Genomic DNA, 14,251 nt, shown 5'->3' with positions numbered 1-14,251 from the left:
AGTGTTTTAAATAAATTAAAGCCAAAGAATAAAAATCAGGAGATTTAATATAAGTAAATGAATTTCCTGTTTCTTTGTAAAGTCTGGAAATCTGACTACATTGGCTCCACATTCCTGCAAGGCAACAGTTAGCTAGATCTGAGTAGTGAGTGACTTTCCTCTAGATGAGGCATCACAGAACCGGTCCAACCGGTCTCTGTCATTTGTTACCTGCAAGGCCCTTTGAGGCATTTGTTTGGGACTGCTGCTCTGTACTCTACAGAATAAGTCTTGTTACAGTTCTAATTCTTACGTTTATTTCATTTTTTTTTTACAGAGTCTTTTATCAAGTCTTGTGAAACTGAATAGTTTGACCTTAGCTAGAAACTGCTTCCAGTTATATCCAGTAGGTGGTCCATCTCAGTTTTCCACCATCTATTCCCTCAACATGGAACACAATCGAATCAACAAAATCCCATTCGGAATTTTCTCCAGAGCAAAAGTATTAAGTAAGCTGAATATGAAGGTAAGCCTCTATTTGTATTAGGGGAAAATAACTACTATGGCTAGTACTTCTAATATTTATGGTTTATCTATCAGAATGGGTACTTGTTTCTTGATGATGGGAATCTAAACTGATAATAAGGATACTTCAGGACAATTTGTGTTAGACAACAAATAGCTTAGAACCGTGCAATATCCTTAGCAATTTGAATAATCATGAATATCCATAAAAGCATAGTTGTAGGGATATTTATTGCAGAGCTTTCCATTTAACCTGTACCAACTTATTGAAATTAATAGGGATTTCATTTCTTAAAAGTACTATATCTGGGCCTCCCTGGTGGCGCAAGTGGTTGAGAGTCCGCCTGCCGATGCAGGGGATACGGGTTCGTGCCCCGGTCTGGGAGGATCCCATATGCCGCGGAGCGGCTGGGCCCGTGAGCCATGGCCGCTGAGCCTGCGCGTCCGGAGCCTGCGCGTCCGGAGCCTGTGCTCCGCAACGGGGGAGGCCACAACAGTGAGAGGCCTGCATACCGCAAAAAAAAAAAAAAAAAAAAAAAGTACTATATCTTCAGTAAAATAATATGAAGCAATTACAAATAATACTCTAGTTTAGAAGAATATTAAATACCAGTTGAAATATTCTCAATTTATTAAGTAGGAAAAAGTTAAGCGTGTAAAGATTCTCTTTGCACACACTGTTTTTAAAAGCTGTTTTTAATGTGTTCAATTATATATTAAATATCTATAGATTTATATGCATACATATAGCCAGTGTTTACTAAAATATAATGTTTATCTTTGAATATCAGAATTATTTATGGGTGATCTCTTTTTTTTATCTTTTTCTTTTTATTGAGGTATAATTGACCTCCAACATTATATTAGTTTCAGATATACAACATAATGATTCAGTATTTGTATATATTGTTAAATGATCACCCCAGTAGGTCTAGTTAAAATCCATCACCATACATAGTTACAGAATTTTTTTTTCTTGTGATGAGAACTTTTAAGATTTACTCTCATCAACTTTCAAATATGCAATACAATATTATTAACTGTAATCACCATGCTGTACTTTTGACTCTCTTCATCCATTTCATCTACCCTCTATCCCCTGCCTCTGGCAACCACCAATATGTTCTTTTTCTCTCTGAGCTTGGTTTTTGTTACTGCTGTTGTTTGTTTGTTTTTTTGGATTCCACATATAAGTGAGATCATATGGTATTTTTCTTTCTTTGTCCGACTTATTTCATTTAGCATAATGCCTTCAAAGTCCATCCATGTCCTCACAAATGGCAAGATTTTTATACTTTTTTATGACTGGATAGTATTCCATTGAATATATATACCATATCTTCTTTACCCATTGATTCATTGGTGGACACTTAGGTTGTTTCCATATCTTGGCGGTTGTAAATAATGTTACAATGAACATAAAGGTGCATATTTCTTTTTGAGTTAGCGTTTTTGTTTTCTTTGGGCAAATACATTGGAGTAGAAATGCCGGATCATATGGTAATTCTCTTTTTAATTTTTTGAGGAACCTCCATACTGTTTTCCATAGGGACTGCACCAGTTTACATTCCCACCAACAGTGCAGAAGGATTCCTTTTTCTCCACATTCTCACCAACACTTGTTATTTCTTGTCTTTTTGATAATAGCCATTCTGACAGCAGTGAAGTGATATCTCATTATGGTTTTGATTTGCATTTCCCTGATAATTAGTGATATTGAGTACATTTTCATGTACCTGTTGGCCATCTGTATGTCTTCTTTGGAAAAATATTCAGATCCTGTGCTCATTTTTTAATTGGATTGTTTGGGGGGTTTTTTTTTGCTGTTGAGTTGTATGAGTTCTTTATATATTTTGGATGTTAATCCCTTGTCAGATAGATGATTTGCAAATATTTTTTCCTAACGGGTAATTTTTAGTTTCTTTTTACTTGTCTGTATTCTCTATAGTGAATGAGTTTCACATTTGTAATAAGAAAAAGGAATTTTATTTAAAAAGGAGGAAAGAAATGAAAAATGATTTGTCCAGTGATTTAATTTGTAATGAACAAACTTTAGGCCCACAGGTAATAATAATTGGCTACATAACTAATTCATGGCTGAGGTAGGAATCCAGGAAGCATAGATTTCCTGCTTTCAGGTATAGTGTTCTTTATATTGTATCATACTACATCCTTTTGTCTTTGGTGAACCATTTCAAAATAATTGTGGTTCTTTAAACTACAGTCTAATTGTATAATTTTTAATTCTATGTATACATCTTCATAAGTATATGTATCTTTTATAATTGTTTGGAAGTATATGATAAGTGAACCAGTGGAAGTTCAAAATAGTCTTATAATCTTAAACAAGTAAAATGTACTGTTAACTAGTCTGGTTATATGAGGTTTACCAGTGGTAATGGCATTAGTTCTGAATGTTCAATTTGTAATACGAGGCTTAGACAGCAGTCCAGGTATTCATTTGGTTAAACATTTTCTTTAAAATAAATTTACTCATTTTTATTTTTGGCTGCATTGGGTCTTCGTTGCTGCACACGGGCTTGCTCTAGTTGTGGCGAGCGGGGGCTACTCTTCGATGTGGTGCACGGGCTTCTCATTGCAGTGGCTTCTCTTATTGCGGAGCACGGGCTCTAGGTGCACAGGCTTCAGTATTTGCAGCACGTGAGCTCAGTAGTTGTGGTTCACAGGCTCTAGAGCACAGGCTTAGTAGCTGTGGCACATGGGCTTAGTTGCTCCGCGGCATGTGGGATCTTCCCGGACCAGGGCTCGAACCCTTGTCCACTGCATTGGCAGGCGGATTCTTAACCACTGTGCCACCAGGGAAGTCCCATTTGGTTAAACATTTTTATGGATATTATGTTATTGTAATATGTTAGCTTGGAAAAACTTGCTGTTTTCAGTGAAATGATAAAAACTTCACATAGAGCTTTGAAATTAATTTTTCTTCAAAATCGAGACAAATGGTTAACAAAACTTTTTCTTGAAAGAAGTCAAAATGATGCCTGACATTCTCCTCCTCACATAAGCATCAGTAGTAAATTTTTTTAATGAAAATGCTTTATCGTGCTAATAACTATCAGTAGTTTGGGCATAGGTAGATAAGAAGTTTAAATAGGTAATAAGTTTAAATATTATAATAAAAGAAAAACTTGGCTTTCAAATAGATGTTTGCTACTTGGGATTTCTCTTATGGATGATTTTGTGTAAAATGAGATCAGTAATTAATGTACATTGCAGAAAAAATTTTAAATACAGATGAACAAAAAAGGACATAAAATTAAAAAATTCCTTTGCTGTTGGGCTTCCCTGGTGGCGCAGTGGTTGAGAGTCCGCCTGCCGATGCAGGGGATGCAGGTTCGTGCCCCGGTCTGGGAAGATCCCACATGCCACGGAGTGGCTGGGCCCGTGAGCCATGGCCGCTGAGCCTGCGCGTCCAGAGCCTGTGCTCCGCAGCGGGAGAGGCCACAACAGTGAGAGGCCCGTGTACTGCAAAAAAAAAAAAAAAAAAAAATTCCACTGCTGTTAATAAATTGGCATATATCGTTGATACCCAACTGGGACAGGGAATACTGATGGTCCCATCTCAGTACCAAAATACCCTGAGCACACACAGTGTGGTAAGAGTTGTTTTATAAGTGAATATGAGGAAGCGGGGAAAAAAACTAGTGAATCACTGGCATGTATTTCACTATTTTTGCTGTGTATAGCTATATCTAATTTTTAAATAAAATTAGAATCACAGTGTTTCATCATTTTTTTTTATTATTTAATGGTAAGTATGTTTTTACCATCTTTTCTTATGGATTTTTAAAGTAAAATCATGGATACTTAGTGTTTTAATGATTTAATTTGCTGTCTTATTACAACTTTTTTCCTCTCCTACTTTATTGTTCAGCATCTCTAGAATTGCTGAGCTTATCTGGATTCCTTGTGGGCTATAGTTAGATATTTCTTCTTCCATTGTGCTCATGAACATTCAGATTTTATTCAGTGATTTCTATACATTACTGTGAAGTGAGGAAAACATTATATTTATCACTGGGACCTTTGAAATCTCAAGTGTTCATCTGTATAGTGTATTTTTCCATATCCAACACAGATAATCGCATAGGGAACAAACTTCTAGTTTAGACTTAAAAATAAAAGCTTAATTACTGTTTGAAAAACTTTGGAGGCTTAGAGTTTTTGTTCCTTTTCTTTTCTTTCTATTGGGTGGGCCAAAAGGTTCGTTCGGTTTTTTCCATAAGATGGCTCTAGTAGCACTTAGTTGTCTTTAACTTCATTCAAAACAATTTTGTTAGATTATATGTGACAGCTGTCATATCAGTGTGCATTTAAAAAAATACCAAAAATTGGTGAATTTTTGTGTAGCCATTTTAATATTGAAGATGGAAGAAAAAAGCAACATTTTTGGCATATTATGCCTTATTATTTCAAGAAAGTTAAAAATGCAACTGAAATACAAGAAGATTTGTTCAGTGTATGGAGAAGGTGCTGTGACTGATTGAACGTGTCAAAAGTGGTTTGCTGGAAATTTCTCGGTGGACGATGCTTCACGGTCAGGTAGACCAGTTGAAGTTGATAACGATCAAATCGAAACAATAATTGAGAACAATGAACGTTATATTATGCGGGAGATAGCCGACATACTCAGAATATCCAAATCAAGCATTGAAAATAATTTGCACCAGCTTGGTTATGTTAATCGCTTTGATGTTTGGGTTCCACATAAGTTAGGCGATAAAACCTTCTTGACCATATTTCCACGTGCGATTCTCTACTGAAACGTAATGGAAATGTTCCCTTTTTAAAACAAATTGTGATGGGCGACGAAAAGTGGATAGTGTACAGTAATGTGGAATGGAAGAGACATGGGACAAATGTGAACCACCACCAACCACACCAAAGGCTGGTCTTCATCCAAAGAAGATGATGTTGTGCATATGTGGGATTAGAAGGGAGTCCTCTATTATGAGCTCCTTCTGGAAAACCAAATGATAAATACCAACAAGTACTGCTCCCAGTTAGACCCACTGAAAGTGGCACTTGACGAAAAGCCTCTAGAATTAGTCAACAGAAAATGCATAATCTTCCATCAGGATAACGCAGGACTGCGTGTTTCTTTGATGACCAGGCAAAAGCTGTTACAGCTTGGCTGGGAAGTTCTGATTAATCTCCTGTATTCACCAGACATTGCACCTTTGGGTTTCCATTTATTTCGGTCTTTACAGAATTCTCTTAATGGGAAAAATTTCAATTCCCTGGAAGACTGTAATAGGCACCTGGACCAGTTCTTTGCTCAAAAACATAAGAAGTTTTGGGAAGATGGAATTATGAAGTTGCCTGAAAAATGGCAGAACGTAGTGGAACAAAAGGGTGAATACGTTGTTCAATAAAGTTCTTGGTGAAAATGAAAAAATTTGTCTTTTATTTTTACTTAGAAAACCAAAGACGCTTTTTGGCCCATCCAATATATTTCGACATCAAAAAAGGGAATGACTTTTTCTGTTTAAGAATTCTCTTTCTATAGGGAGGTACATATGGAGCTTTGTTTTTGTGGTTTTACCTTGAATGCTTCTTTTTGTCTTTGTCAGGACAATCAGTTGACATCACTTCCCTTGGATTTTGGAACTTGGACCAGTATGGTAGAATTGAATTTAGCTACAAATCAGCTCACAAAGATCCCTGAGGATGTGTCTGGTCTTGTTTCTCTTGAGGTGAGTATAAAAGAGCATCTAGAACTCCTTAGACTCTTCCACAGTTTTCTCACTCATGAAGTTTCCAATTAAACAATTTCTAAGTGGGTGAAGATCATAATTACTGGGTTTGGCCAAAAAGTTCGTTCGGGTTTTTCTGTAAGATGGTGCGGAAAAACCCAAACGAACCTTTTGGCCAACCCAATAGAAATGTTAGTGCTCTCGGAACTTCCCTGGCAGTCCAGTGGTTAAAACCTTATGCTTCCAATACAGGGGGCATGGGTTCCATCCCTGGTCTGGGAACTAAGATCCCACATGCCATGCAGCATGGCCATAAATAAATAGATAAAGTCCAGATTTAATCAGTTAAGAAAAAGAAAAGAAAAAAAAAGAAATGTTAGTGCTCTCTTAAACATGCAGCCCTATTAGGATGATGAAGTGTTGACTTAATCTGGGCTCAGTGCTTTTGAATTACTCTTGCCCACTAAAAGTTGGTAGGTTTGAATGCTGTAAAGTATCTTTGAAAGAAAGGGTCTCTAAAACTTAGCATCTTTTAGGACATATTTTTTTCTTAGCTCTGTTTAAGAATGTTGCACCATTGTCCTCTAAAATAATTATGGGTTCCTCAGATGGGAATTCAGAACCTTTGTGTAATTCTGACCTACTTTTCCATCCTGAATACCCACCTCCTCTTTTATTTACTAACTAAATTGATTATTTTCTTGGTTGGCAGTGTGTGCATATTTCTAGCTCTGTACCTTTAGTCTTATTGTTCCCAGTATCTAGTATGCTCTCTTCTCATCCCCTTAAATTTTTCTTCTAAAATTATTTCTCAAAATTAAAGATCCATCTTCCTGTTACCTCCTCAGTCAAGGATGATTTCTCCTGCCTCTGAGTTACTAACATTTTCACCCTTTGATGAAAAAGTTTACTAATAGTAAATAAGTATTTCTAAAAATGTCCTCTGTATTCATGTTTTTTAAAAAATCTAATTTCTCTATTCTTTTATTATTCTATTTTAGTAAGGTGAAACAGTATGGTGTAGTGGTTAACAGCAGGAGCTTTGAAGCCAAACAGATCTGGGTACAGTTCCACTTTAACTCTCTCTATTTATGGATTTAACATGCCCAAGCTCCTTTCCTCAGCTGTGAAATGGGGATGATAGTATTCTCCTCATAAAGTTTTAGTTAGGATTAAATGCAATAATGCACATTTCTCACTTAGTATAGTGCAATGCAAATAGTAGTAAACTCAATAAATGATAGCTCAATAAATGATATCATTTCTTGGTCTTACTGAATATGTTTACTTCATTATTTGTAGTATAACTTTGGGAGAAATAAGTGGGCATAAAAAATTAGCTAGAACTTTATATAGATCTTTCCATTTAGTGCTCTTTTCACTATCCCTGTACCCAGTATTGTTTCCCCACCTAACCCTCCCCCATTGTAACTTCTCTGAGAATAAGGACTATTATCTTCTTCAAACTTTTTTTTTTCCTTCTTCAGGATATTGCAGGATGCCTTGCAATGTAATAAATTTCCTACAAATAATAACTGTAGTGGATTGATGTGGGCAGTTTAGAAGTCAATTATCTCCCTTAAATGATGGTTTGTAAGGAGTTTTGAATAAATAATTGGTTTCCTATTAGATACATATTTGTAACTATTCAGTATCAAAATACCATTAACTGTATGAATCTTAGTGCAAGTAGTTAATAATTTTATATTGTTTGTAATTTAGTTAAAATTAAATTCTTTCCTTTTGCTTTTATTAGTTTTGTCTTAATCAAACTATTTTGTTTCCAATAACTATGGTGGGTTTTTTTTAGAATAGTAAGTTTAATGTCCTGTTATATAATTAAACATTACCCTTAATGTTCACTGTTTAGAAAATTAGTATTGCTTAATAAATTTTAAGCCACGCAATAATATATAATTCTGTTTTGTGAGCTGTCAAACATTATCAAAAATTTCTCTTTAGGTTCTGATATTATCAAACAATCTTCTAAAGAAGCTTCCCCATGGTCTTGGAAACCTTAGGAAGTTAAGAGAGTTGGATTTAGAGGAGAACAAATTAGAATCCTTGCCAAATGAAATTGCTTATCTTAAGGATTTACAGGTAAAACATTATCCTGATGATTTTATAGGTATATAATTAAAGTTTTTGGAATGCATTCCAAATTGCATGTTATTCTTGGACCAGATAGATTTTCCTGTTATAGCATTAGGGCTGAATTTTATGTTCATGTAACCTATCTGCTTTTGTCTTCCTAACAAATGATATTTTTTGAAAGAAAAGCTTATTTAGTGATTCTTATATTATCCAATCTAATTTCCGTGTTTATTTTATTGGTTTAGTAGTTTAGATGTAGTTTTTAAAATTTTACATCAGTTACAGGAAATATATATGTAACCGTCTTTTATTCTGTTATTCTTTTAGAAATTAGTCTTGACAAACAACCAATTAACCACTCTTCCAAGAGGCATTGGTCACCTTACCAATCTTACACATCTAGGCCTTGGAGAGAACCTACTTACTCATCTTCCTGAGGAAATTGGTATGAACCCTTTGGATACTTGACTTTGTAGTAATAATTTGCTTTTGTGTGTTCAAGCAGTATTTCAGATAAATATAACAAATCTACTATTTTTTTCATCTTAATCAGGTTACATCAGGCTCAAGATTTTTTTTATAGAGCACCAGTAGTGGTTGGTTGGTTGGTTGGTTTTGATTAGGTTTCCTCATGGGGTTTTAGGGTTAATATTATATTTGACAATGTTTTAGCATACTTATATTTCAGTAGATTTAACCTCAATTTAGAAGAGTTACTTTTCTTCCAAATTTAAAAATTACACAAGCTTGAATTAAATTAGTAGTGTCTATGCCAAAAGAACCTTCCCTTGTGAGGTTTTAGGATTGATATTAATATTTGATTAATATTAATATTTGAGAGTACTTTAGAATTTTCTAAGTGTTTTCATATCCATTATTTCATGCTATCAATGTAAACACCTTAAATTTTAGGCAGTGTAAATTGCCTCATTTTACAAAGAGAGTTAGTTGATTAAGGTCACATAGTAATTCTAAAATTAGTAATCCCATGTATTATATTCTCCCATCTATACCATGCTGTTTCAGAGGCACTATAGATTAGTGGTTAAGAATGATTTTGGAGTAAAATAGACAATTCAAAATCTGACCCTGCTGCTTATTGGTTTTGTGGCCTGGATAAGGTACAGAAGCTCCCTAAGCTTCAAGTTTCCTACCTGTAAAATAAGGATAGTAGTAACTTCTCATAGAGTTGCTCTGAATAATAAATAAAATCTTAAGTGTGAACAAATCCATTACCTAGTAACTGTTGTTTTTTATTAGTTTTCTACATACCACATACCATCAAATAATTATAATTTTTTTTTTTTTTTTTTTTTTTTGCGGTATGTGGGCCTCTCACTGCCGTGGCCTCTCCCGTTGCGGAGCACAGGCTCCGGACGCACAGGCTCAGCATCCATGGCTCATGGGCCCAGCCACTCCGCAGCACGTGGGGCCCTCCCGGACCAGGGCACAAGTCCGTGTCCCCTGCATCGGCAGGCAGACCCTCAACCACTGCGCCACCAGGGAAGCCCCCAAATAATTATAAATTTTGAAGTTTAAAAATTGGAAACAATAAGGCAACTACACACTTTTATTTCTAGTATGTTTATCCATCTGGCCTCATGCAATTGCTAGAAACATTTGCCTAGAAAGTATGAGTATCCTAAGACAGTCTAAGAAAATATTTTAAAAGATTACATAAATTGATTTTTGGCTTACTGTCAAATATGTAATAACTCTCTTAGTGAAAGATTTATACAAAGTAACAAAAACCTTTCACATGAGAAATTTATTACTAAGAGAGATTATCACATTTTCTCCAAGAGGAAAGTGATTATAGGCACTGACTGTATAATAAACTTACCTCTGGAATTTTGAAATAATACACATGAATGCCAGGCTATCCCAAACAGAGTCTCTGGAGTTGTAGTACATGTTTTTTCAAAAAAAACTCCAAGCTTGAAAACCAACCATAAAGGAAGAGATTCTGATTTAATTGGTATAGAGCATGACCTGGATCTCATGTTTTTTTTAATCTTCCCAGTTTATGTGAATATGTGGGAACGTTTGAGATCCACAGTTGTAGAGAGTTTTAAAACTAAGAGAAGAGAGTAAAAGGAAATGTGTGTTCAGTATGCATAATACCCAGGATAAGGATCATGCCCAGTTGAACTTTTTAAATAGTAATTAATTTTCTTAAAAAATAATTTTGTTTTTTAAAACAGGTACACTGGAGAATCTAGAAGAGCTGTATTTGAATGACAACCCCAACCTGCATAGCCTTCCCTTTGAGCTGGCTCTTTGCAGCAAGCTTTCAATCATGAGTATTGAGAACTGTCCACTCAGCCATCTTCCACCTCAGATTGTTGCTGGGGGTCCTTCTTTCATCATTCAGTTCCTAAAGATGCAGGGTCCATATCGTGCCATGGTCTGATACAAATCTGCTGGTCCCACACACTGTTCGAAAATAGACTGCCATTAATGTTTCATATCTATATCTGTATCTATTTATGTAGATATTGATATATTTGGCAGATTTATAAAGACTGCGTTATGTGTTTCTGCTAATAGAGGAATCATAGCCATTTAGATTTTTTTAAATTCTGTACAAAAGGCTTATATAAGTTTTCTTTGCTGAACTTGATGGATGTTTTCTGTTGTGTAATATGATATGCCAGTTTGCTTAAAACATTTGCCAACAAATTATGAAGTTATTAAATTTAAGGGCCAGAGGTAGTATAGTTAGATATACTTTCTCTTAGCAAAAATACTGGGCAAACAATTTTGTTGCAACTTTTCATATATATTTTCCCCTTACCAATTGTCAGATCTTTATAGTATTATAGGCCCTGAAGGTATAATTTTTCTTTAACTTATTTTGAAATTTGAGATTTGAATTTTATATATTGTTTACAGTCAGAGTAAATCACTGGATTTTTTTTTTTTGGTTTTGATTTGCTCTGTTTTGATCAGTGAAATCTAGAGGTTATATCCTCTGCTAAAGAATTTGCATCAGCTGATTTAAATATTAAAAGATATTTGCTTGTTGAAACAACTGGCAAAGTGAAAAGATACAGTCAGAAATTCTAGAATTCCTTTAATTATGTTTCTCTGATCAATTGTGAAGCAAAATATCTGAAGTGAGTCTTTGGGTTGGGGGGGAGGTTATTGAGACCTTTTCTAGTATAAATATCTTTTCTTAAGTTTGGGGGAACAGAAACTTGTAGTGTAAAGGAGTTTTCATTCCTGAAAGTTGCAGATCCACAAAAACTAACAGAATAATTTGGCAAAAAAAAAGACAAAGATACACATAAACACACATTCTATATATGTATATACAATGCTATATAGATATGTATTTATTATATCATAAACTACGATAGGTAACTTTAAGGATTTCTCCCTAGCCTTGTACAATGAAATGAATGTTTTTCTTTGAACACTGCAATATATGTATGTTTCAAGGTTATTTAACAGTGTACTATGGTTTTATATCTTGACTTGCCTTGTACATCTTTCAGTTCTGGAATATCTGCGTCTAAGCACAATATCTTCACACTGTGCTATATTGCTGCTGAACTAAATGCACTTTTCCCCACATGTGGAGTACTGGCTTCAGACAATTCAGTTCAGTACCATTGATTTCAATCTCATCTTTCTTGTTGGTAGTTAATACAGTTATGGAAAAGAGCACATTGCATAGAAGCCATTGATAGTTCAGTGGAAGTTCTGTAAGATATGCATGTGCTATTTGGTATATTTTCTTTTGCTTTACTGCTTTTAAGGCTAGCAGTATTGTAAGTGTGTGCCCCTTATTACAGTATGCTTACTTTTGATAGTGTCAGTCTAGTTGATTTAATTATTGAAGAGACTCACAGAGCAAGTGCATTCTAGATATCATCCTAAAAAACACTTCCCATATAATGAATAACTATTATGTATAATTACATATTGCTGCTTGGTTTTCTTTTCTTTTTTTTCTTCCATTTAGATGGGCATTGTATTTTAAATAAAACCATTTTTGAAGTAAGGTTATAACATTAAGATAGAAATTTGGAGTGTTGTTTTGCTTTTCCTGGCACTCAAAATCAGGACTAAGTTTGAGGTTCAACCTGTAGTTGTAATTGGCAATTTTTTAAGGAGCAACTAAGAAATGGAAGGCAGGTAAAGATATAAAACCGTAGAATGCTTAAATGTGCTGTAAAACTATTGTAGATGTCACTGGATTTTACCAAGTAATATCCTTTCTTCTTTTTTTCCATCTACTGTGGCTTTTCAGTTAAAGTTGTGTTTATAAAAGGAATTTGTTTATTACAGCTCTACCTAGAGCTTGTGTGTATGTGTGGTTTTTAAAAATCTCATATCCAGGTGTGTTTACATCTTAAGATAATGGAACTTGAACTTTAAAGGCAGTAACCTAATGTCTTTTTTTTTTTTTTGAAAAAAATATGGGTATTGTTTCTTAAAAATGAAAAATGGTTTTTAAAACATTTGGGTCCCCCTACCTTCATTTATGTTAGTTTGCAGCAGAAATGCAAAGTGATCACAGTCCTACATGTAGAAGTGATATAACAGGCAAACCATCTATATCTGAGGAATTTTATATATATATATATATATATATTTTTTTTTTTGGGGGGGGTACGCGGGCCTCTCACTGTTGTGGCCTCTCCCGTTGCAGAGCACAGGCTCCGGACGCGCAGGCTCAGTGGCCATGGCTCACGGGCCTAGCCGCTCCGCGGCATGTGGGATCTTCCCGGACCGGGGCACGAACCCGTGTCCCCTGCATCAGCAGGCGGACTCTCAACCACTGCGCCACCAGGGAAGCCCTATATATATTTTTTAAGATGCATAAAACGTGTCACATGTATGGCTGCTGCCTTGCAGGAACTCATGAATTTCATTACTTCTAACACAAAACTAAAATGGACTCTAATTTCCCAATTATCCTGTGTGATCATGATATTTAATATTTAAGTAGTTTGAATACAGTAAGGGATATTGTTGAATGACTACATATGAACTAATATTTTCCTAAAACTGCAGTGGGACTAATTGCCATGTCCATCAATTGTCCTTTTTTTTTTTTTAAGAAATTAGGTTTGGTTTCTCTGTGAGGCTCAGTAAATAGAAAATGTCATAGAATGTTACACTGTAAAAACATTGCTCTAAACTTTGCTTTTTGTTAATATATATAGTAGCAAACTGACAATGTCAAACAATCCTTTTGTGGTAGTTTAATACTTTTAAAATCCCAAATGATTATTTCATACAGAAAGAATCAGGAGATGCTAAGTAATTTATGGATTTGACGGATACAAATGAAAACAATAGAAGATAGAAACTCTTGCAGGAGAAAATACACATAAAATATTTATTTGTACTTTTAGTAAAAGGTGGATAATGCAGTTGAAATGAGCTCTATAAATGTAATTGCGTATTTCTAATTTATCTCACTGTAAAGCCTGAATCATTTAAAATAGATAAACTGTTATACATCACAATTTATCTAGTCTTTCTCTGATAACTTTTGTTATAACTTTTGCTTTTCATCTCAGTTATTGCTAAGCCATGTATAAATAGTCCAAATTTCAGCTTGCAGAATTTGTAATTGTTCATCAGTAAGAAAGGGTCATGGTTAAAGTGTATAAAGTGGTACACTTTGAAATGGAAAGGGGGCTATAAATTGTTGTGTTGGGCCAGTAGCCATACATCAGAACTGTCTGGAAAACCTGGATATATGGTTATTCTTGCATGATTAAAAATGAGATGAAAGCAAATGACACAACCCAAAATAAGCAAAAAAATACATTCCTGAAATTTTCAAATTTAACTAAAATAAATAACTTGTGAAGAAAGATTTCCTTCTGCCTATACCAGAAGAAGATGGTATACCATATATCTTTAGCTAGAACTTTTCTCTTGCCTTATTCTTTTGGTTGGTTTAGCCTTTAAGA

General features: G+C 34.7%; 1 protein-coding gene across 7 annotated transcripts in view; it reads left to right on the top strand.

Moving 5' to 3' along the window:
* SHOC2 (SHOC2 leucine rich repeat scaffold protein) overlaps window positions 1-12,949 on the top strand; it is a 103,167-nt gene extending 90,218 nt beyond the window's left edge. For 6 of the 7 annotated variants that reach the window (XM_060099657.1, XM_060099687.1, XM_060099668.1 and 3 more), the window contains 5 exons: window positions 317-505; window positions 6,099-6,221; window positions 8,184-8,321; window positions 8,643-8,760; window positions 10,520-12,947. In XM_060099657.1, the coding sequence (XP_059955640.1) occupies window positions 317-505; window positions 6,099-6,221; window positions 8,184-8,321; window positions 8,643-8,760; window positions 10,520-10,728 (777 nt within the window). In that variant the 3' untranslated portion in view covers window positions 10,729-12,947. Of the gene's footprint in view, window positions 1-316; window positions 506-6,098; window positions 6,222-8,183; window positions 8,322-8,642; window positions 8,761-10,519 lie in introns of all 7 variants that reach the window. The other variant, XM_060099704.1, reaches the window with a different exon arrangement.
* The last annotated feature ends 1,302 nt before the right edge of the window (window positions 12,950-14,251 follow it).

The sequence above is a fragment of the Mesoplodon densirostris genome, chromosome 1 (assembly GCF_025265405.1).
Source record: "Mesoplodon densirostris isolate mMesDen1 chromosome 1, mMesDen1 primary haplotype, whole genome shotgun sequence".
Lineage (NCBI taxonomy): Eukaryota > Metazoa > Chordata > Mammalia > Artiodactyla > Ziphiidae > Mesoplodon > Mesoplodon densirostris.
Note: the sequence above shows the minus strand (reverse complement) of the source record. Positions and strands in the feature narration are given on the sequence as shown.